This window comes from Hippoglossus stenolepis, chromosome 9 (assembly GCF_022539355.2).
Source record: "Hippoglossus stenolepis isolate QCI-W04-F060 chromosome 9, HSTE1.2, whole genome shotgun sequence".
NCBI lineage: Eukaryota > Metazoa > Chordata > Actinopteri > Pleuronectiformes > Pleuronectidae > Hippoglossus > Hippoglossus stenolepis.
In genome coordinates, this window is record NC_061491.1 from 19665263 (window position 1) to 19690974 (window position 25712).

A 25712-nucleotide genomic window follows, 5' to 3' on the forward strand; every position below is an offset into this window, starting at 1 on the left:
AGATCTCAATAACCTGCAAGAGGGGACATGTTAAACTTTTGCCTCTAATTTGTTGTTTGGTTTAAATAACCAGAAATAAAGGTTTGGAGTGCATACTTAATATAATGATCAAATTAACAACAAAGCACTCTCAAAGTTTTGTACTATAGTTCTTATTTAGACCAAACAGTACATATTCCCATAAAAAAGAAAACTTTGAGTCTTTGTTATCAACAATAAATCAGGTCACATCTTTCCAGAGGTTATTAGTGTGGGGGTATTGTCTGTCACAAAAGGATATAGAAGATAAGTTTCCAAAACAAATCTGAATCATAGAAGAAACAAGAACAAAAAATACAGAATACGTAGACAATCAGCTATTAATAGATAATAAGAGTCAAACTTTGCAATGCAGGATTAAATAAGTAAAATATAACTCAAATTAAATGACATATCAGTAAAATAAAGGAAAAATAAAGGAAAAATAAAAAACGAAATGTCCCAATATGATGATAAAAACAACCCAAAGTGCTCATTGCTCATTTTGGGAACTGTTGGGTTTCTCAAAAAACAAAATTGAGGACTCAATACAAATATGTTATGATGTAATTTCTATTCATTTCTTTCTTGCCATGTATTTTGTGAAGTGCTTTGTAACCTTGTTTAGATAAGTGCTATACAAATACAGTTATTTTTATTATTATTATTATTACAAAACAGATCAACAACTTTAATCCAGGGTCACAAAAAGTAATAATTCTTCAAAGTAAAACTTGTTATTTTGGGCAAGGATTAATGTCTCCATGTATCAAATGAAATTAAATCAATCACACTTAGAAGTGACCAATTATAAGTATAAGGCTAATCGTATAAGTATGTATTACATTGAAATTTAACAATGATGTCTTTAGGTATAATCGTTACAGGATGAGCAGTTTTATTGTTAACGAAACCTTCTGTGTCGAAAGATGGAAAAGTTTGTGACAGTGACACAACCAGCACATGACGGCTCGTGGCTCAGCTTCATCAAAGACGCAAATTGAGATCTTGAACCTGCACATGTTCATCTGCTGCCGGTGACGTCATCACCGCGCGCCTCCTCTGCCGCTCGCGCCATTCCTACAAACGTGTGTCTCCATCTCTCATGACATTAACCACAGGCTGAGCTCCAGCAGCCTCCGTCACCAGCCTCCTCTCTGCTGCCGCCATTCTTCTCCCAGGTGAGTCCTGTTGTGTGTTTACGTTTTGCTTCCGTCATTAGAGGAGAAGCCTCGCTCCACACAACGGACGTCGTCGGCCCCTGGTTTCGTGTTGGATAACTTTAGCTTGTTAGCTAGCTAAGCCAAAGTTAGCTTTGGTGCTGAGGGGTAAGCACAGGTTTGGGGGGGAAATCAGTGTCCATCCCGTTTCCTCTCGTGATTGAATAACGTGTTTTAATAACAGAGGACACTGGAACATTCTGTGAACATGTCGGAGCTGGTGAAACGTCACTGTGAAGTAACATCATGTCAGTGTTACGATGCTGCTTCTGTCACTCGACTGAGTTTGTTTTGGTTCTGTGAGCTTCAGAAAGACGGTTCCCTTCATAGACAATCCTCTTAGCACATGTGTGTGTGTGTGCGTGTGTATGTGTGTTACCATGTTACAACGTACTGTGTCACTAACGCAAACAGCTGTATGTTTATGACCAGACAGAGGAACATGTCACATCTGTTTCTGCTGCATCGTATCGGTTGATCATCCTTCATTTAGTACAGCTAACGCCATCAGTGTTTGACGTCCATTTGCTAATCAGGTTATCCTGCTAGCTTACTTGTTACCTAAGCATTTAGCCACTAGCTAATGTTAGCGTTAGGGGCAATGACGTGAGCAGGGGGGGGTCGGCCCCCAGGTTTGACAGGTTCTGCAACACAGGTGTAGTTAACCTACAACAGCACTAAACTGTCAGGGAAAGCTCCCTGTTACATGGTTTATGTATTTGCACTGCAGCCTGAGAACAAGCAGGTTTCATGCTGTGAATCTGCAGATGATTAAAATCTATGTGAGTTGAATTGCTAATGTTGTCTGTTGTTCTGGGGTCATCCATGTCAGCTCACTGTCACACTGGGACCTTTTGTTACATATTTATATTTAAATGTCTTTCAATATTTCCCTTAATGGAAAGACAGGCAAACAAAAACACAGTATGACAGTACAAGTACATAGCTTATACAAACAAGACACACCAGTGGAATAAAGGGGGTGGGGGACAGTTTTTCATGCACGCAAGTGATGTTACCTCAACACATACTTTGCTTGAACAAATAAATAATTACGCTTTAAATACACTTTTTCTAGTTATTTCTTAACCATATATGGATAAGATGGGACCAGGACTGAAATGTTGATCCCAGCAAAGACACTAGTTATTACAAAGAGAGGACAGCATGTTGTGAGTCCAGCAATGACTTGATGTTGACCCATAGGCCGTCACCACCCGTCTCTACACTGGGACACTTCATGTCAACAGAGCTGTTGTTTATGTTGCAGGAAACACTTGTGCTTCTCCTACTATGACAAGTGGGTGACAATGATCACATGGACAGTAATGTTCTGATATTAACCAGATTAAGACAATAGTCTGAATAAGACGCTGCCCTGTAAACAGGATTTTTTGATTACTTCAACCTGAATTAGGTCATACTCATAATAAGCACTAATTGAATGGATATATGAGGAGTATTACGATCTTCACCCCCCTTCAGACCTGGTATTAGCGTCCGTGCTGAGTGATCTGATCACAAGTGGTCAGCTCTAAGTTCAGGTCTTAACACATCCTAATACCTCCTGAATGTGTCAGGACAGCGTAGCTTCACAAGATTCATTCAACCCCTCCTGACTCCTCTCTTTCTACCTCTTTCTCTTACCAACACACACAGAACATCTTTAAACTCATACTTGGTTAAACAACATAATTTACTCTTCACAAAGAGAAATGATGTATGTGATAGTTTGCATATAGAGCAGGGAAGAGAGATTTGATCACAAGTGGTCACTGGAGTCACATTCAGGACGCATCTTAATGTCACGTTGGAGCAGACGAACTTGTTCATACCAGGTCTGAACAGGGCCTTAGTTGCATTATGTAGACATTTATACATCTTATTGGATTATAACAGTCTATTGTAGTATTTGCAGCATTTTGTGACATCGACTTGTTCAGCAGTTATCAACTGCTTGATATTATAATCAAACTATGCTCTGTCGCATGTAAATGTAAACTGACTGCAGTGAAAGAGCCCCATGATATTACAGTTCAAGTTGGCAGCGTGAGAAGAAGCAATGACCATATTTCTACTGTGCATGGATGTTGTACAAGTATCTAACTTTGAAATGGACAGTAACATTATTCACAGGAGAGCTTGGCAGATTGTTGCAGTGCACTGAAAACTGTCTCTCCTTTTTTAAGGGTTTCACTAACTGTGTGAAGCACAGATCACCTAAATGATCACCTTGAGAGTCGTTCCAGCTTTATGAGTCTTTAAAAATGACAAGTCCCTTTGTTCAAACTAATGTATAAATGTGCAACATAGTCGTGATTGACACTAAGATGATTCCACCTCTTTGTTCATCTTGAGAGCGTCTGAAAATACCAGACAGCTCAAAGATGTGAGTATTTACACATATAGATAACTGTCCTTAATCACATTATAGCATGAGCAGAACCCTTTGTTTCTGGCCAAATTTATGGCATCACTCCTTTAGTGCTCAGCTGAGAATCTCAAGCTCATCTGCAGAATCTGTGTTAGTAGAGTTGCTTTGGGTAAAACCCGCTGCTATCACACAGTTTCTTCTACATGATAGAGACTCAAAAATCACAACCAAATTCTACTGTAAAAAAACAACAAAGCACAACAGGATCAGGCAGAAGGATGAGCTCATTGAACTCTGAATACATAGTTCTAATGTTATCCAAGGTTTCTGATCGCATGTGTCATTACAAGCACGTCTCTGACTCCTTCAGATTCAGCCTCTCATTGTTGACTCAGTAGTTGGGATGAGCCTAGCTTGGGCTGTCTGGACGTACACCTGTTTCTGAAGGATTTACACGTAACGAGAGATAAAAACTGGCCAGTATCTGTGTTTATTTTATCCATTATGGGTTGCAGGCACATTTTAACAATAGTTGCCTTTTAGAGACATAAATGCCCTTCATTAGTCTCATTAACAGTATTGGGGCTACTTTTGACAATCACACCATTGACTATGTTTTGTGATGGGTGTAATGAAACAACCACATTATTTTGTAGCCTAGTTTTGACAAGTACCTCTGGAAATATGGAGATGTGACCTCCATAAGGACAGATTGATGATTCCAATTTTAGGCAGAGGTTTATTCTACCAGAGATTCTCTTTTTCTTGTGGCTCAAAGATTACTGAGCTACTGACTCAGGTTTTGCCTTTTGAAACTGAAATACATCCCTGGACCTGTGAAGCTGGGTTGCTTGAATAGTATCTGGGACTCAGAACAGCTCTTTGTGTGGTAGAGATAACCTGTCATGTTTTTATCAGGTGTGCTTTTCTTTTATGCAGAAGGATTTCTTTCTCTCATGATGCTCCACAGTGATGCCAGTGCTGCTTGATCTATCATAAAATGGGGGAAGAAAGAGATAAAGCCAGAGAAAGCCAACTTCTGACATTTTTGCACATGCTGTTTGACTCACTCAGCTTATCTTGATGTTTTATTATCTCGCTGGTGGAACTATTTAGAAAGTTTTTTGCTAAAATTTCAACTTTTCACAACAGAAGCAATGAATTTCCATTTATCCTTCCCCTCCTCTACCCTTCCCTTCTCACATTCCCCTGCAGGTATATCCAGCTATGGATATGGACAGTGCCAGTTCAGTGGTGCTGCAGGCGTTAACCCAAGCGACCAGTCAGGACACATCTGTGCTGAAGCCTGTGGAGGAGCAGCTCCGACAGTGGGAGACCCAGCCAGGCTTCTACTCAGTCCTTCTGGTGAGGGATGATAGCAAATAATTTGAATAAATCTGCTGCAGTGAAAACAATTAAACCTCTAATAAGTGTAGATCTTGATGAATGTGGTGTAATTAGCAGAAAGCAAGGTGTTGCTGCATTTGTATTAATTTCTGATGCACTTGCATTTCTGAGTTTTACAGTAACTTCAGCTGCTTTCAGACATTCACTAAACTCTGAACAATTGCCTGACATTATTCCCAGGGGTTGTAAGTGAGAATGCAAATGTCTGAGTCAGTTGCTGGAGACCTTCTTCAGAGTTTCCCCTGCCAGCTCCCTTGTAAAAACTCTGGATAATGCCAACGTGAGCCCGTGTGAGAATACAGCAGGAGGTCAGCCGCATTCACAATTCACTGTGAGCATGCAACAGATGCAAAACTGCAAACAACAAAAGGAATACAATGATCTCATGGTGAAAAAGAGGAGCCATACACATAAAAGACATGGACAAAGATGTCAACTTGGAAAGACAAGATTCAAAAGCTTCCAGTGATAAAGGGCTGTGTTGATGTCCTGTAAACACAAACGCATGATCTCCGCAGTGGAATCTAGTTGTCACGTCCTGCCTCCTGAGATCTTTGTGTTGCTGTGTACGCATCTGACCAAAGAATCTCCTGCTGTGTTCTTCATATGTGAAAGGCAAACTTTGGAGAAAGTGTCGACCCCATTGTGCGGACATGCTCTTGAGTTCATGTCTGAAAATGGCTTTGCAGGGATTTTCAGAGGATGTCTGGGTTCAGGGGGAGGGTGGTGGTTGAGGGGTTTGGGGGGTTGGAGTTTTTTTTTCCCATGTTGCTTTCGACCATTATCCGCATCATATATTGTGAAAGAAACTCCTTGTTGAGTGTTGTCTCTGGAGTAACGGAGGCTTTGACATTTCAGAAAACACTCTCGTCAAAATTGGGTTTCTGCTTCATGCCATGGTCCAAAGCGTATCATCATCTCCCAAGGGTGCGCAATGTGCCCTTTTAATCTAGTTGAGGAGAGTTATTTGTCTGTGCCTCAGTACAGGAGGGACAGCTCCAGTAAATCAAATTTCAGCCAGCTAAATTCCATGGTGTGCTGATGCATCGAATAAACATTTAGTGCCAGTGGTCAGATCGGCATATTCAAGAAAGTTAGTACACTCAATTGCTCTGCTCATGATATTTCATTCCCTCGATACAACTGAAGGATGTCTTCAAGGACATTTGTGTTAAAGCAAAAATATAACCTTAAATCCTTTTTGCATTTTACTAAAGTTTGTTCCCACGTCTCCAAAACCTGAAAATATAAGAACCAAGATTACAATCCCTGATATTATTGTGCGTCTCTGTATGGATTCCCTACCTTTGCAGTGAATAGGAGAATGACTTTGGGAACACAGCGACAGCGCTCAGCTAGGTTGTTTAAGGTGATGGCAACCTCATGCAGATGGGAGGGGTTTCTTCCAGGATGACAAAGGCCCCATCTATAGGGCACAATGTGTTCCTGAATGGTTTGATGAGTATGAAAATGATGGACACTGCAGATTTTGGCCTGACTGTGACATTTAGACGGCTCTATCCACCACTGTCATCATAAAAAAACCCAAATGAGGGAATATCTTTTGGAAGAGTGGTGTTACATCCCTCCAACAGAGTGACCGAGACGTGTAGAATCAATACTGAGGTTCATTGAAGCTGTTTGGGGGTAAATGTGGTGGTGAAATGCCAGTAAAGCAACGTCCATTATTCTATGTTATGGTTTAAAAATGACGTTTTCAAACTAAACGATCTCTGTCCACTCAAGCGTTTTGGCTCTGAAACTTTTATTTTAGTCCCCGTCGATACTAACACTCCTGAAAAGGCATGACCACTGATGCATGCACGTGTAGTTAAACACAGATTGCTCGAATATTAGCTTGTCTCCTACGCATGTAAGCTGTTGTATCATTTTAAAAAGGCAGAATTTAACTGTATAGCAGCTGTTGGCAAAGACGCTTGTAATCGATAATCAATGTTGCGTTCTGCACTGGTAGCCGAGGGTAACTAAATGGCATTTTTTTGCTATCTGTATTCAAGAGCATGGTCTTTTAGTTTCCAAGAGCAGAAGAGAAATCTGAGAGCAGACGATTCACAAGCTCACAGAAAGCAGCCCGAGTGCGTAGAAGGGCTGAAGCTGTAGTGAAGGAAATCCATGCGAGCAACAATATATCTGAGTGCAAGCACACAGTTTGAGCCGAAGCAGAGCAAATTTAAGTGCAAACAGGGGCTATTTGAGTGCAAGGGCAGGGTTTTGATGAAAAGTAATACACAATCTGAACATAAATTCAACAAGTCATGCTCTCAAACTGAAAGAACACGCTCTTGGATAAAGATAAGAACAAAGCTCCATAGTAATGCTGGCTGTTTTTTCTTCCGGGAGGGAGTCATGCAACAAGAGTGTGAAGAATCAGTGAAGGCTCTGTTGGGACCGAAAAGTCCCAAGCAAGCGTAGTGAGTGTCTACGTCATTGTTTCCGATGAACATCTCCATTTCTGCCCATCCAGATTAAAACACAGCCCTGGAGTTTTCCAACTAAAATGGGGGCCAGCCGCGTTTCCGAACTCTTCTGTGAAAACGTAGTAATGTGGACGTAGACTAAGACACATCATTTTTTCACCTGTAATTTTTTCACCTGTATGTTTGTGTTTTCTACAGAATATCTTCAATAACCACATGCTGGATGTGAACGTTCGGTGGCTGGCTGTGCTCTACTTCAAAAATGGCATTGACAGATACTGGAGGAGAGTAGCGCCTCAGTAAGTTTCTGCTTGTCTCTCTCGTTCCTTGGTTCTGTCTGCCTTATTCTCACCGTCGTCTACTCCTTCTCACCTTTATTCTCCTCTTCCTGTTCTCATTCCCTCCGACTCTGTCTCTATTCATCAGTCTTAATCTATCTGTTTTTGAGGCTTTGTAATTCTCCTCAGATCTTTTTTTGTCACAGATTTAATTTTGTAAGTTGCATTTTTTTCAGTTTTGTCCCTGCTCTTCATTGTGTTCATTTTTCCATTGTCTTTTCTTTTTACCAGTTATAGCTTACAGTGTGTGCGGTTCCGTCTCCACCACCTCTCTCAGCCTTATTGTTTTTCTTTTTTTACCCACCATCCGGATTATTCAAATCATTGTGCTCTGATTTTTATACTTAGTTTGGTCTTTTGTGTCTCTTTTGTCTGGCGGCAGATCTGCTCTGGGTATTCAAAGCCTTCAGTCTGTCTTCGGGTACCTTTCTAGCTGGCTTTTGTTAGTGTTGAAGCAAACATTTGCTCTTCACTTTGCAGGACAGTTGCTGGCCAGAGGTAATCAGTTCTGCATCAGCACTCTGTGGCCAAACTTTGCCTTCTTCACATTATGCTGTTTTATTCTTTTTAAAGTTTTCTCCTCTCACCAAAGTTGTTTTGCTCTTTGTCAGTACTTCGGTAAAGTGAACTTCATTTGCTCGACTGCTGTGCAAGGGGTTTCGGTCCTAGGGTTATTTATGTGATTGCCCTTGGACCACTTGCTATTCAGGAGTTGGATACTGTGTGGTACAGCACAATGCATAGGAGACGTAGGTGACATTACATGGGATTCTTCCTCTGCAATTATAGTGATTTTATAGTATGCATTACAACTAAGGTTGGAAGAATTATTTTCACTATCAATTAGTATTTTTTCAATTTGTAAAATATATTCATGATTAATCAATTATATATAAATATGTATCACATATAAATAATTCATTAATATAATGTCTAAATGGAGAAATTCAACAATAACAATGTGTCAAATAACAGAAGAACATTGTGAGCATGCTCAGTGGGCTAATTCTGTTTTATCGGTCGTAAAACAATAATTCTAGCAAGTAATCTTTTGACTTATATCTTTGCTTATATTTAATCTGTTTCGTCCCCTTATCCGAGACCTTCCTGGCACACGGCCCGGAGTGCTCTGATAAACGCAAAGCAACAGTTGGCATGCACAGAAGGATCTGTTCTGTAAATCACTTTTTCACCATGGAACAGAATGACTAATGTGACTTAAAGGGGACATAGCATGCAAATTCCACTTTGTTAGTGCTTCTACAGGTTAATGTAGGTATCTGGCATGTCTACCAACCCAAAAACTCTGGGGAAAAAAACACTCGCGCGTTTTGTTATAGTTCCTCTAAGTCAGAAACGTCATGCTTGAGCGACTCGATTGAGCTTCCTGGGTTTTGTGTCGTAACAAGGCACTGGAAGTCTCCCTACATGGTTCCCAAGCACGCAGCCGCCTGGCTGTTCACACGGGACGAGCATTTCTCCGCGCTGGTCAGCCCGCGATTCACTCACACACAGAGCCCCCCCACTCGTTACGCTGGGTTTACACCGGACGCGGAAGCGCCGCTGCGAGGCAGAGCAGCGCCGTTCTCAAGCGCGCAGCCGCCTGGCTGTTCACACGGGACGTGCATTTCTCCGCGCTGGTCAGCCCCATAGACTGTATATATAAGGTCAGCCCGCGATTCTGCTTTCTCCGCTTGTTGTTGTACCCGTTGAATGTCGGGGTTCGGGGTAAATGATGGTCTTCATAGCCCCCCCCCCACCCCTCTCTTTCTCTCTCTGTCTGTCTGCTTGTGTGCTTGTAGTGGATGGGCAGAGGGGGACATTTAATTATGTGATTGGGAAAATTAAAACTCCAGGACAACAGAAGGGGAATACAAAGTATGGGATGCATATTTGATAATTTATATCATATAAAATATGTAATTTATATCGTTTAAAATCATGGGGGGAGAGGGGAGCTGGCTCATTAGCATTTAAAGGAACAGGCACTCAAAACAGGTCACTCTGTGGAGGGCTGTTTTATACAGGGTAAAAAGGGTGCTGTTTTAAATGATCCTTGTGGTATTTTGACCAAAGTATGTTACAGACATTTCATTAAGACCCCAAGGAACCATATCAACTTGTGGTAAAATGGGCATGCTATGTCCCCTTTAAGATATTCCAGGTACATTTGTAATTTGTGTAATGAAATGTCACTTATTTACGTGAGGTTTTCAGCCCCTCAATGAAGAAGAATCTAACAAGAACACTTTCACTTTGGTCTCACTGTTTTTAAAGGGGTTGCTTTTAAAAATACGTTTTAGAGTAGGAGGTGATATTGGCTAAATAAATGTTTTGATACTGCTGTGCGAAATCAAAATCAAAAGATAAAAACTGTCTATATATCAACATACCATGTCGTACTGCGTCACTTAAGTGTAATGATGCCACCATTATTGTTATTAGTTCTACCTCCACTTATTATCCAAAGGTCTCTCGTGAAAAAGACGATAAAAGATTCTAGTAAAAGATACACTAACACTAAAAGCCACCTCACAGAAAAAATTCTACATTCTGGGCTTCCCTTCATGTGAATGTAAAAGATGTACAGAGATATATTTAGGATGGCGTGGCCTTGGCGCAGGTTTTGGTTTTTAATCTTTTACCCCATATTTCTTTGAAGCTTATCTTCCTCCGACATTCCCAAAATATGTGCACGTAGTAAATCTTGTTTCTCTTATTCACACTCCCCTGCTGGTAATTTGTTTCCCCGCCCATGTCTCCACGTTCCCTGCCCCAAGGTTACAGCGTGATTCATCCCTCACTCTTCTTCACATCAAACACTCACCCATGTCTCGCTTCAGCAGCAGTTGAAGTAGACTGTATAAAATGATGCATTGTATTTATATACACATTCACACTGTTAGAATTTCCCCCCCTACTCTTGCAGAAGCTCCTGTTTCCGATGACAACATATGAGTTAGAGAGAGCAGAGGGTTCTCTCCAAAGCTCGGTGATTAAATCAGGCAGCTGGCAGGTCCTGTACTGAAGAGTGTGATGCAGGGATTTAATTGATCCCATAACAACTTGGCAGATTGATATCATATTCCTATCATCACCATATAAAGTTTGTGATTTTCATGGCTAGAATTTGAAATGACATTGTAATGAGTCACTCAGGATAAGGGCTGCGTTCAACAATGCTGGGGCAGCTGGCACCCTGGTGATACAATGTGACATGGAGGCTTAGTGGTTTGTTCTCGCGCCTTCAGCAAGAAGACCCTGAGTTTGGAAGTTGGACCTTGTTTCAGTAAAAATATTTTTTTCCCGCTCATCTATAAATGTGGCTTCAGAAGGGTATCATCCTTTTTTAACCACTCATTGACCTCCTGGTTGTTTTCTATTTGTCTGTATTAAGTACGTATCTCATCTCTTCTCTTTTTCCTCTTTCTCCCAGTTTTTCCTTCTTTTAAATGTATTTTTGGTTGCTTTTCTTTCACAGTGCATTATCAGAAGAGGAGAAGACGTCACTGCGTGCTGGTCTCATCACAAACTTCAATGAGCCTGTTAATCAGGTAAGTGGACAAAAACTTTGAAAATATATTATTAAGCATCAGATACTGACTCACTCATTCTTTTTTATAAAAACATGTAGCCTCGTCTAATAGGAAATTGACTTTATAGCATATTTTGCCCATTATACATGTATAAAACATTTTTTAATATGGCAAAGTGTAGAAAATGTCAAGTAATACAGAATTGTAGTATCTTGCCTGTATACACACACATGGATTGGTTTGGTTAAGTCGACTTGAAGAAAAGACTCCATCGAGATTCCTTTTCCAACGTGGCCTCCTTGTGTATTCAAGGGATGAAGTGAGAGGAGGGGGGGGGGTGAACCTTTAGAAGCCCAATCATTCTCATTAAGCACATGCTGAGAAGGCAGGTGGTATATAATCCACTGGCAGCGTTCGCTACACTGACACTGTATTTCAACCACCTGTTGTCACAAAAGCTTTTATGATATTTTTTTTTCCCAATAACAAAAAGATTTATTTAGATGAGACCAGCTGTTCTATCCAAACATACAGATCTGATCACAGATAAAGAGGGAACTTAAACAGCAGATTTTATTCTTGTCTGTAGGAGATTAAAAGGCAATAGAACTCACTGTACTCCCATTAGTGCCAGAGGAGAAGGACAAGAGTTATGCTAATAAATGTTTTGCTCTATACCATAGACACATTACAGTACTTCCCTGTCGGATAGGAACATTTCCATTAGTAAAGTAATAAAGGCTTGGTGCACAACACTGGCATTAAGAGGGCTATATCGTATATCACAGCCAGAATCCCAGTCGTGTGTAGCGTGGTAGTTGGTTTTATTAATGATGTTAGTGCGCACAGTTGAATACTTTATAGAGGCATCACACACACACCATCCTGTTTTACAGTCCCAGCTGCATTTTCATGCCAGAGTACTGACGCACAAACACTAAAAGAAGAAGGTCCTGTGCTCTTCAGATAGAGCCGCAATTTCATATTTCACACGTGAGAGTCATGGCTCATAGGGCCTTCTAATCGCTTAATCAAGGCTGAAGTAGCGTGAAAATCATTTCCTTTATTGTGATTGATTGCTTATTGCCAGACTAAAATGAACCAGAATTGCACTCAGTGTAGTGCATACAATGCCTGGATCCCCTTTGTCCAGATCAGTGCCAACACTTATTACTGTGCAGCGGCTGAAAGACGTCCACCCCCATGAAACAACATTTAAATCTTCTCGATTCAGATTTTTATTTGGCTCCAAACCAAGTTTTATACACTCATAGGTATGTAAGCATCTTTTTCCTCAAGATCCATGCATTTCTCCGTAGGAATTTGGTGAAAATGTGAAAGTGCAATGTCAAAATCTTGCAATGTTAAAGAAAGTGATTTATAAAATTACTGGCTCTGCCCCCTCATCCGCATACACACAATTTCTATCGGTTCTTTCTTTCTCGATGTCCCATCCTTCCAAAAAATGTTGGTGGAAATCCATTCAGTAGTTTTTTCGTAATCCTGCTCACGAACCGACCAAGCAATCAACCTCCTTGGCCGAGGTAATAACATGAATGATAGAGCCACCAAATTTAAGGTGGCTAAAGTATTTTACTTAGGTAACTTAGGTATTTAGTGATCAGTTAAATATTTAGGTTTGCTTTTTTTTTACCAACAGTTTATATATTTTATTGTTTGCTTTGGTTCAAATTGTTTTTTAGAAAATTCAAAACAATAAAATGAAAAGATTGGAAAAGATCATTTAAGGCAGTGAGGGTGCATGTGGGGATTATATCCGAGGGTCAAGAACTTTCTTGATGAGCCATTTATTTTATAGCTCTGGGTAGACCGCTGCAACTAACAAATAACTCAGCAATCATGCAGAGTGTAATACATCTTTCTGAGGGGACACGGGAGCCGGCCCTGAATGGTGGCCATCCATCCATTCTGCTTTCTACAGCTTGTATGTCCCTGAGGTGCAGCCCTCCAACATCAGGCCTGATAGAGTCCATATGGCAAGCGACGAATGCCATTTCAACACCATATGTCTTTGCAGTCAGAACCTCTCCTCTGTCGAATCAAAACTCCAGAAGGCAACAGTGCATGTGTGTGCTCCAGTGTGTGGACAGTTGACATTTAAAAGTTGCATTTGAAGAAAAGTTTGTTTTTTGAAGTTGCCTGAAGTCAAAGAGTTTTCTTTTTAGAAAACATAGTTAAAACTTGAGATGCTCACTGGTTTTTATTGCCTAATTAAATGAGATTGTTAAAATTGTTGAGCAGGCATAGGTGTGTTTATCAAAGCATGCAATAAATTCTCACTTCTTATTTTCAGATTTATTGTGGGAAGAACAGCTAAAGGATAATAAGATCAAAAGTCAACAAGTAGCTATTACATTTAAACCTGGGCTGGATCTGGTTTGATTAATGGATTTGATAATTAAAAGTGAAACTGCCATCAGTAAAAATACGAGATCAAATCAAACATGTCATACAGTACACTATAAACTGCTGCTACTATCATTTACAAATTAACTGTGCTGCTTTGATGGCCTTGTACGATACTGCACTGTTGCCAATGTCATGTCTACTGTAATTGATATTAATTGGATGGAAAATATATTAGCAACGCTTCTTAACATAGAGTAATACAGTTCAGCATGACTCCAAACTACAGCCTCCACAGGGACATGGGCTCTGTACGTTTGTTTTCTCAAAATAATTTTCAAACTTGAGGATTTTGCTTTGCTAAATTTAAAATATAATAAAATGAGTAAAATAATTATTTTTACCCGAAAAAACACATTTACACAAAACGACTGTCATAGTAAATGTAACGTGTTATTTCCACTCCTGCTATATTGTGTACAATAGTTTCATATTGTGTCTCTTGGTCCATACCACTCATTTTAAATGTCATTGAAATGAACTTTATTGCAGGTTGTAGATTTAGTAAGAAAAACCATCAAGATTCCTTTGACACAACCACCTTCTGCTGTGTTAATGCTTTGCCTCTGGTAAATTTCTTTTTCTTCCCTCTTGTGTTTTTCCAACAGATAGCGACACAGATCGCAGTACTGATAGCCAAGGTGGCCCGTCTGGACTGCCCCAGGCAATGGCCAGAGCTCATTCCCATTCTGCTGGAGTCCGTCAAGGGTCAGGACGGCTTGCAGCAGCACAGGGCGCTGCTAACATTCTATCACGTCACCAAAACACTCGCATCCAAACGTCTGGCGCAGGACAGGCGGCTTTTCCAGGATGTAAGTTGTTTTGTCACTGCTCTCAGCTCAACATCTTTGCAACTGTATTTTGTTTCTCAGTGTTCGTCACACTTAGTTATTCAGTATCCCGCTCCACCCTTTTGTCGTTATGAAGTCGCAGTGTGCTCCTGGATACAAGGTGACTTTAGGTCAACAAGTAAAGAAACTGAACTTTGCTGCTTTTGCAGTTGGCCCTCATTTTTCTCTTCCTGTCTTTTGCTCTCTGACTTTGTCACATTGCTTTCTAATCTTTTCCCCTGCATAGTATTTTGAACGTGCACAGATGAATAGTGAGATTATCTTGAAAGTTGCAGGTTTTTCAGTTTTCATATTTTGCCTGTAGGAGATGCTGTTCAGCTACTGAAAGGGACGTGTCAAATACCAGATTTATAGCAGCAGGGTTTCTCAGTGCATATGTGTCTGTCTTCATGCATGACTCTAGCATGATTGATGTGTTGGGGAATAGATTTGTCTGTTTTGCTGGTTGTGTGTGTGTGTTAGAGGGAGGGCTGTTTGTGTGAGTTAATGTTTCTGTCAAAGAGGCAGCGAATTAGAGCAAAATACTAATACTAACCCTAACCCTTTTTTTTTTGCTGTCTGAGGTTTTAAAGAACAAAAGACTTAAGCAGAAAGACAGACATGATGAGAGTGGGTTTGGGGGAATAAGACAATCAAACAGACCAACAGTGCGAGAAAGAGAGTGGCACAGATGGAGACCAGTGGACATAAGAGGCAGCGTGGTTGGACTTTCTGCCAAAATGAGTTACCTCGGGCGATAGGAGGAACAAAAGCAGACTGAGCCGTATTAAACGGTGCAGGTTTTAAATGATGCACTGATGACTTTGTTGCTAAATGGCCTGTGCAATGCTCTCCCTGTCTCCTGTCACAACAGAGCTGGTGTGTGCGCGTGCGTGCGTGTGTCAAACACTGTGGAGAGGTGACAACAAAAAGGACATCTATCACTTCGAGTCTTTTAGTGCTTTCTGACTTATTTCATCGTACTTTTTTTCGTCTGCACCTATCTCAATTGTTTTCATTTCCTAAGACCTGGAGACTTCTAAACAACATCTGTAGTTTTACAGTGGGTTGTACTTACTTATCTATGCCATTTATTCACAAAAACCTATTGAAACCTCGTCTTCACTGGACAGCTTAGTATCTCTTTATTTCTAAGCTCACTCGTTTGCCTTCTATGTTATATACAGTTTTTTCCCCTACTCTATTTAATAGACATAATGTGTACATGAGTACTCTTCCTTAAGTGTGAGAGTGTCTTTTTGTATTCGAAAATTGGTTTGTAGAGATGTTTGGATACCAGCGGCAGAAATGCCTTCAATACTGCCAGAAATTCTGAGTCAGGCATAAGTGAGTGCGCAAATCTATATACCCATCCATACCATGCCTTGGAAGTACATTAGCTTCACCCAGATAAAACTGCAATTTTCTACTCCCGGTAATCTCTTCTTCTTTGCCACTCCAAAGTAGTCCTTTTGCAGCAAATAAGAAGTGATTTCCAGTAGTGAAGCATCAGCCAGAGCAAACTAAAACGTCAGCAAGTTGGTAACATTTCACTCTGGAAAGTCCCACAAGTAAAACAGCGATGTCTTCAGTTATGGGGTGTGGCACTTGTGTTGCCAATTAAATATTAGTTACCTCATCACTATTCCAGCATACAGCTTGGTGAACGTTAAATGCATTGGGATCGGATTGGTACTCTGTGTCGGCTGATATGCGAAGTCCAGGTGTCGGAATCTGGTTAGGAACATCTCTAGTGGTTTGCACTAAGTTAGCAAAAAAAAGTTGTTGGACCCTGTTAATTGCATGATGGGAGATGACGCATTGACAGCTGCACATCATTTAACCCTCTCCGTGGCCCACATATTAGTTTTTCAAGGTTTGTGTTGTGCAATCTTCAAATTGGCACAAACTCTGTGCCAAACAAATTTTGGTGGAAGAAAGGGAAAGAGGAGATGATGAAGAGTCCGAGTGTGGGTGTGTCGTAGAAGAAATAATTGAAGTACCCAGGGGGGGTGTTCTTGACAGGGGGAGGAATCCCATATGGAGAAGTGATGGAGTAATGAAGAAACTGGTGTAGAGATGAAGTGGAGGTTTTATTCAAAGAGAAGGAGGATGAGATTAGGACTCTTTAAGAAGTAATTTCCGCCTCCTAACCTTTAGAAATGTGAATTAGTCAGAATGTTCTTCAAATGAAGGAGAAAGGTTCAGTGCCGGTTGTGTGTGTGTGTGCGTGTGTGTGTGTGTGAGAGAGAGATATATAGTGAGAAGCTGTAAAGACGCTGCATAATTTTTCTTTCTTACTGTCATTCAAATTTCATCATAGCTGCTTGGAAGTAGGGGGTGACTGTCGTTTTATTTTTTTGATGAATGGTTTTTAAGAAATATTAAACAAAAGTCTGTTCAGGCTGGTGTGAAGCATCATTACTATTGCAAAGCTGCAACTGAAAAAAACCTATCACAAGATCAAGTGTGGGAATCTTTTCGACAGAGACCAAACTGCAGGCCTGTTGTTTAACCTCTGCCAAGGAGGTTCTGTTTCCATCTGCGTTTGTTTGTTTATCAGCAGTATTACACTATTACTATTAAACAGATTTCCACAAACATTTTGGTGCTGATCCGGAATAATTTTCCCTTTCTTTAACATTGCAAGATAGTGTATTATTCAATATTTTTGTTGATAGTATTTGACTCATATTGAAACTGTCAGGAATATTTAGGAGGTTGGTATTGATGAGTGTGATGCAGATCCAAATAAAAACCTGGATCTAGTGGAATTAAATGAAGTTTAATAGGCTTTTTTTTTTCATGGTAACAAATAGAACTTGAAACCTGTAACCACCACTAATGTGTAGCTGAGAAACGTAATGTGGCCTCAGCTATAAAGCCTGTTTTAATTTAAGGGGACTATGAGGCCTTGCTGGAGGTATGTGTTTACTGAGTGCAGATCTAATATTGAATTAGTTTTACCTGGGTGTAGCTAATAAATAGATAAGTGAATGTGTGACAGTGAAAGTGAAACACACACACACACACACACACACACACACACACACACACACACACACACACACACACACACACACACACACACACACACACACACACACACACACACAGAGACAGAGACACATTAACAAATACATAATGCTCTTGCAGCTGCGTAGCTTTTCAAACAACAAAACACACCACCACTGTGGGGAAAAATAATTGAATTTTAGATGCATCGGAATTCTCTCTTGAATCATCTAGCCACAATACACCAAACTCAGGAATTCACCAACTGCTTTTCCCTTTTTTATACTGTAGCACAACATAAATCAAATTGGGGAATTAGTTGACATGGTCCGAGTTATCAGGAGAGTTGACTGAAGCTGCCAGACCACTGTTATGAAACTGTGTTTTTATTATAGTGATATAATCTGTTGTCAGGGGGCTCAGGCTGTTTTGTGGTGAACGGTTCTTTCCCATCTTTTGTGCTATTTCATAATTCTTTTCAGTGCAACATAGTGGGGATTATATTCTGGCTCAGAAAATGTCATCTACCAGTGAAAAGCTGCACTTCTACCTCATGCTGAGCAAGTATCTTTCATGTGTTTGAAAGACCCCTCAAGACTCATTTATGCTGCCTTTACCTATGAAAAGAGATGTGTACATTTCAGATGATGTACCTGTCACTGCTCACATACCTTCATGCATCCTTTACGTTGGCATGGTTGTTTAGCAATACATCCACTAGAGGGAAGCTCAGAGTTGAGTCTCTGACAATAACGAACATGGCGGCGGTGAAGGAATGTGTGAGAATGTGCCTCTTAAGAAAAATGCAAAAGCAGCCGTTTCTTTCTGAGCTCATGTGACATAACATTACATAGATGCCTTTAGTTTCTTACCAGCCCACAAAGTCTCGCCATTGTTTCTTCTGCATGTCTCATGGTCGTCTCGCTTAAACTATTCACACTGCCCCCATCATTTCCTGTGGTACTGCTCCCTTTAGTCTGTATCCTCAACTTTCAGAATACCTGCACAAATACGAAATCGAGCAAATATTTTTTTCACTTTCTTTATCATTGCGAGAGAGAATAATTCATGGATCTTGATGGAAAAAAATTTGGGCACGTTTAAGGGACTGATATTTATGAGTATGTTCAATTTGATGCAGATCCAAATAAAAATCTGGATCTAGTGATTTCAAATGTGGTTTCATAAGAGGACTGCTTGGCCTTGGCGGAGGCATACACTGAACTGAGTGCCGTTTTAGTCTGTGACTGGATGGTGACTGTAATCTTTCCATTTCCCCATTTAATGTTTGTGCATTTATAGTTATGCAGTGTATTTTAAAATTACTACAATATATATATATATATATATATATATATATATATATATATATATATATATATATATATATATATATATTCTTGGATTTAGTTCTGGAAAAATGTGTGGGAAAATTGTCATTATTCAGGAAGTGGGGGGGTCTTAAGCAGAATTTCCCAAAGTTGCTTCATCACTTTTAGGTTCCGTGCTTTTGGATTAGTTTGGGATCTGAGGAATGGAAAGTGGTAAGCTCTCAGAGAAAGCTCTCCAAAGAGGAAAGTTGCCAGCATTGCACTTTTCTGTATAGAATCTATCAAAGCCGATGCTGTGCTGTCAAAACGGGGATTTCTCTTTCAGCAGACATGTGCCACCAACCTAACCACTGGTTCTTCCTCGACACATCAGTGTTGCCCACAACTTATTCTGTCGATGAGTTGTTCGGTTGATCTTTGTGATGCCGTGTTACCATTAAAACTTTCCACAGACCAATTTTCATGTGGGTGTTTGTCTTAATTAAGTAGCAAACATTTCATTAAACAATTGTCAGAATATCTGAGTGTAGCTGCACTGAAATGTAGCCTCATTGTTTGAATAGTTAGCGATGCAATGTTTACCCGTTTTCTCTTCTGTTTGTTCTTTTTATGAAAACAGTCTATTATTGTTCCATGGCAGATTTGTTATATTTTCGTGGAGCTACTGGGTCAGACTATGTTACTACAAAGCTGATGGGGCTGAGAGCACTTTTGTCTACTTTTTGATGATCTTGTTTTCCCTCTGCCTTTTAAAAGACGGGATTGTTTTGAGGCTAAATAATTTGATGGCAGCGACTGTAATGGGAAGTTCAATCAGATCTAAATTAGACCTGTGACTCAGCTGCCCCTCTCAGCTCCCTGTGTGTTGTTTATTCTATATGAGTGCATTATGTGCAAGTGCTTTTGTATTTGCATGGTCTTCAGTGGAACTGGCTGTAAGTCTTTGCTGTCATACTATGTGCGTTTACATCTGGTGTGCAGATTCATGTGTGACAAACCTCTTGTGTACCAGAGGGACCTCAGATGCCTGTTGCTGAACGTGAACACTGATCCACCTCATGCTGTTTGTGTGTTTGTGTGCAGCTGGCGTCGGGCATCTACAGCTTCGCCTGCTCCCTGTGGAGCCATCACACCGACTGCTTCCTCCAACAGATCTATGCCAGAGATGAGGCTACAGCACTCAGCTCGCTGGAGAGGACGCTGCTCTCTCTTAAAGGTAGCGACATCTGCACACGCAAACTTACATGTGGCCAAATACAGATGACACACACAACGAAACCGCATTAGCACTCAAAGCGTGATCTTTCTATACAAAATGGTCCTTTTAATAACTGGCTGTCTCTTGTAAGATTTGATATATATTACAATATTCTACTACAAGACTAGGTCAAACCCGGTCTATGCTGGGCCTTGTTTGGTCATGTTAAAAATTGGAAGAGTGTTGTGGAACCACTGTAAACAGCTACTTTCAGTGGACATGAGCTAAATCCTGCTCATAACTTTAAAACAAGACCATTATTATTAAGTCTCTTACTCAAGGTTTAGTTACATCTATGGACTAATGCAAGATGAAAAGTGTTGAATTGACATTAAGTGTTAACATTTAAAATAATATATTGTGTTACTGCAGATACTGGCAAATATGGGTGCACATCTTTAAGCCAGTTTTCTGCAGAGGCAGAATGTTCGCATGGCTCAGGGGTGAGACAAGTGGGAAATTAGTGGCAAAAAACCATAGCAGATTTTTTTTTTTTTGTAGCTAACCTCCTCCCATTTTTTGACAATGGTGTTAATTTGGCAACACTGCCTGTTAATGCCCCCGATACAGTAATAGTTTATTTTGAAACGTCAATGTTTAGTGGGGTCACTTCAGCACTCTGCTGTCGGCCATGGACAATTGCTGTTAATGGCCGACCAGCTAAAACGCCTCATTAAATGGACAAGTAAAAAAATTACTGTGTTGTGGAAATATTAATTTGCACTGATATATGTGAAAAACCCATTTAGGTTTATTGTCAAACTTCAATCATTGACAATCCTTTTTTTTCTTCTTCTATCTGCCTCTCTCAGTTCTTCGCAAGTTGACAGTCCACGGATTTCAAGAGCCACAACAGAATATGGAAGTGATGGTGAGTGATTCCCTCTGTTGCTGCTCACATTTTGTTGAAAGTGATGTTTTTTTTCTCGTGGTGTTTTGAGTCGAAAATTATTCCATTCACAGTGTGAGAAATATGGATGGCTGTGATGATTGAAAGTGCCTTAAGCCTTGTCTTAGTTCAAAGAGTCAACATTTCTATATGAGCTCTTTCAAAGTCTAAATCCATGAAACTCTTAATTCAATTCAGTCTAAATCTTTGTCCAAAAAAATAAAGATCTTAGCCGCGTGCCTGTGAAGGGGTTTCGGTTCCTCGTGGCTCAGAGTTAATGGAGTCATTTACGCAAAATGTCCAAATCCTCTGAACTTCAGCTGCATGGTGACGACTTCCTGTTTTCTCAGTGAAGGTTTCGAGAAAGAACAGTAAAAGAAAACTTGCTGGTATGTTTAGAGTAACTTTGACAGTATGACTTGAAGGATCCTTCTGGATTTATTTTCTTGTTTTAACAAATTGTAAAATTTAAAACATTGTGGCAGCATTGCTTGGTATGATTTATTATTCAATTGTTTTCATTAAAAAACTGAATTAAAATCAATTCAAACAACAATTGATGAATGAAAATAAATGTCAGTTGCAGAAAAGACAACTCTAAATGTTCTTTGGCCTTGAGATTGTCCATGTAGTCGCAGGAGGTCAACACGTCATTAACATGAGGATGTTGTTGCTGTGCTCCCTCTGCCTGTGTCTCTATTGCTATCGTAGTATTTGCTCCTATTTATCTTCTTTGACTGTTTTATTTATCTCTCTCGGAGAAACAGGGGATGGCGAGGACAGTTAATGACAGAAAGAAGTCAATGCTCTCTAATTGCTCTAATGAGACCACTTTTTGCTTGCAGGCTGAAGGTTGTGTTATGGTTAAAACACTGGCATTAAAACATAATTTGCCTTGAGCTGTGACTTGTTATTCCAGCTCAGCGAGTACATGTAATGGTTTGGAGTTAATATTTCATGTTTAGATTTATAAGCTGTTAATATATCAGACTCGATGCTTACAGCCTTTGCTGGTCGGTACCATTTTTCATCCTTTTTTATTATTCAGCATACGGTGAGCAAACAAAGAAATATGCTTACTGTGAAACGATTACCTCTCTCACCAGTCAGGTCATGGCTATACTTCATAATGTTTTAAAATTAAATTAAGTTTACTTGTTGAGGTTTATATCGCAGCATGTGCTATCATCATTTAAACAAGAAAATTGTTGTGACATCCTCTTATCTCTTTGTTTGCTGCACAGAAAGTGACATCATGCCACCGTGCATCAACATCCACTTATTTCCTTATCTCAGAGTGACAGTATAGCTTACTGCAGTTGCTTTGTTTTCGTTCCTGTGTTCTCTCTACGTCAATGAACAGTGGAGTCCCACAGCCTCTGGATAAGCAGGTTTTTTTCCTTTCTGAAAAGTTATCACTTCAAAATGTATTTGTCTGACTCTCCGTCTCCATGACGTGAAAGAAATGAAACGGAAAGGTAGTTAATTATTGTCAAAGGGGACAGGTTAGGTGAGTCAGACGGGGATAATGTGATTGGAATTTACATGATGCATTTACTGTTTTCTAATTCACCCTATTCCTAGTAAATTAGCCTCCAAAATGAACAGCTTTGCTTTGAGGGGAGATACAGTATCTTTTATTTGGTTACTTCATCCTCATTGGTTCAACACCTATTTCTTTTTCATGGGTTATTTGTAACTATGAAACATCCTCTCTCATCTTATAATGTCTACAGGTCGTCTCTCTAGTGTTTGAAACATACGGCTCTGGTTTGTTCTGCTTTAGTTTGCTCCCAATTTTATTTTTCTCAGAACCAGTTTCAAGTTGGTGTCAAGACCAATTCTCAAGTTGTATTCAAGGTTGTTATTATATTCACAGCAGCTGAATGAACATGTTTGGCTGTTTAGTTTTGTTTGTGTCTGTGATGACACGAGCACATGATTTGTCTGTATGTTATGCGCTGTAGTCTGCTTTGTGTTCAAATTCTACTTTTCTCTAAAGATTATGCAGCGCAGGCATCTGTCTTTGTTGGCGCCGCTTCTTTAAAGTCTGCTTGATTTGTCACATCCCAATGGAAACGGTCTGAACTGATTTATATTGAGTTTCTTAATATATGACATGAGTACTCTGGACAGATGAGGTTCATCTCTTTGTAGTGGCAGCACCGCAGGAGTGAGTTGAAAAATATTTACACTGAGAATGAGGGATTTCAGGTTTCACACTGTCTGGAACATTGATGTATTTTAAAACATTTTGTTGTTGAATGGGTGTTTATCTGCCTTATTTCTCGGTCAAACAGGAATATAGAGTTCATTTACAACAAAAATCACTCATTCGTGTTGTGGTCAAAGGTCATGGTGGCCTCATAAAACCTCAATTTCTTTCTTTTGCATGAGTTGTCCCTAACATCCTGTATACTCTATTCAGGCATTTATTTTCATCCACCCTACCTCCACCTCTTTTTCTAAACTCCCCACAAATAGCTCAACTAATGTCTGCAATGAACCCAGTTCTCCATCACTCTCCCCCCCTCTCTCCGGTCCTCTTTTGCCCTTCTCCTTTCTCACTGCAACTCTTTTTAGAGCTACAGTAGCTGACTGGGCTGTGTTGGCTGTGTTGGCTGAGTTGGCTGAATGTGTGATTAATGACACTGCTGTTGACCTCATGGCTTAACATTAATGCAGAACTTAACAGATTGCATCTCCGTCTATCATCTAATTTCCCATGCTAAGCCACAGCTTCACCAGGCTACCGAAAATTGATTCTCTTGCAAACTGTATACCTTTTTTTAAAATTTGTGCTCCCCAATGCAGGGACAAACATGTACGTGTGCCCACGCGCGCATACGCACATCCTTAAGCTATTCCCTTGATAATGTTTCTGCTCCTGGGCAATACTGATGAAGCAATCATGAGGGATTCAACTGCGGAAATGTCATAGAGATTAAACTTTATCTCACCCTCTCTTCATCTCTTCCTTTTCAGGGTTTCCTGAATGCAGTGTTTGAAAGGCTAAAACAGTTCCTGGAATGCTGTGAGTACTTGTCTCATTCTCTGTCCTGACTCTCTGATCCTCAGCTTCTTCCTTTGGTGAAGACTCTCAGTTACTGCTGCTTGATCTCATGCATGCAGAAGGCAGCTAATTAAAAAACCGTAGATACTTTATGACACTCAAAATCCATTGCTCATAACAGCACAGTATAATGCAGGTGTCCAAATTAAAAGTTGAGGCTGAGTTATCCCTAACGGGTTCAGTTTTTAATTGAGGATTTCTCTTGTATACCAATAGAATAAAGAAGAACTCTATGCATAACTCATGCTCACTGTGCTATTATTTAAAAGTACGAGTCTGACTCAACAAATAAGTCGTTGTAATTTTGGATTTTGAGAGAGATCAAGTTAAAGACACCAGGAAATTTTTCCTTTTTTTTTTTCATTTAAGTTTTTATTGGTTTTCTTCCCAAACAGTCAACATTCATTTATGACTTCTGAATGATGTACACTATCAAAATTGTGCAAATAATATTTCCATACATACACCTAGCGAATACAAACACTTAAACAAACAAAAAGCAACAAATAAAAAAAACACTAAAATCCAAGCAACAAAACTTAATAATAATCCCACCCATTGATATTCCATTGGTTTATGTGTTAATATTTTCCCTCACTGTCATGTCCTTGCACAGCATCTTGCTTAAAAATGAATTACCCTCTACTAATACTCGCTTTAAATGTTTTATGTTCTTTTTTATCACTTGTTTAGCAGGCTTTTTGATTATTGAGTGTGGATGCCATGTCCTTCTGCACTTGCCCAAGGAGCAAAGCTGAGGGAAGTGAAAGAGGTGTTAGTTCTTAAAGGAGATTGGAATCTAAGAATAAAACAGGCTCAGGATTAGATACCACTCAAAAGTTATCTTATTTTGACACACTTTTGAGAGGTAACTAATCCTTAGCCAACTAATGTAGCTTGGTTCAAAAACTCACCAATAAATGCAAGTGTGGATGGTCAAATTCAGACTAAAAAACTCCGGCTGGATTTGGCTGCGTCATCCAGGTTCACTGCAGGACAATGTCGGAGCCTGCTGCCCCTGCCTCCTGCTCAATCTTGATAACTGGCTTTCAGTCACAGTGTCCAACTCGTAAAACGACATGATAGACGGGGAAACTTAAAGTGGCAAGATAAAGGTAATCTAACAATTAGTATAAGAGGGACAAGGATTAAAAGCTTAAAGTATCATTGGAGTGGCTGAACAAAATACTTGAGAGGGAACAACGGGTCCTTTTCGTATCAGTCTGTCTCAAAAATAGAAGAAATAAACATTGCAACTTATTCCAGCTTTAGTTTTTAACCACAATCAAACAATTGGTGAATAAAGTTTTATTTCCCTTGTTCATTGGTCTTTATTCCGTATATTTGCTGCTCCCCATCACTCACTCAATCACCGCTTCTCCTTCGAAATGTCCTGATGTTAAAACCCCCAATGAGTGACACCCTTTGAGCGGCCGCCACCCACATCAGTGGCAGCTGTTTTAGCTCATGGTCACTGTGGGATCTCACCATCAATGATCCTTCCTTGCTTCCATACAGGTTTGTCATAATAGTGCCCATGGGAGAGATACATCTCAGA

At 40.0% G+C, this 25712-nt stretch overlaps 1 protein-coding gene across 1 annotated transcript in view; it reads left to right on the forward strand.

Annotated features, from left to right (window-relative positions):
- Positions 1-1049: 1049 nt before the first annotated feature.
- ipo11 (importin 11) overlaps positions 1050-25712 on the forward strand; it is a 106510-nt gene continuing 81847 nt past the window's right edge. Inside the window, exons 1-8 of the mRNA XM_047341270.1 lie at positions 1050-1199; positions 4828-4977; positions 7656-7756; positions 11277-11349; positions 14367-14570; positions 20018-20150; positions 21005-21063; positions 24067-24115. Coding sequence (XP_047197226.1) covers positions 4840-4977; positions 7656-7756; positions 11277-11349; positions 14367-14570; positions 20018-20150; positions 21005-21063; positions 24067-24115 — 757 coding nt within the window. The 5' untranslated portion in view covers positions 1050-1199; positions 4828-4839. The remainder of the gene's footprint in view (positions 1200-4827; positions 4978-7655; positions 7757-11276; positions 11350-14366; positions 14571-20017; positions 20151-21004; positions 21064-24066; positions 24116-25712) is intronic.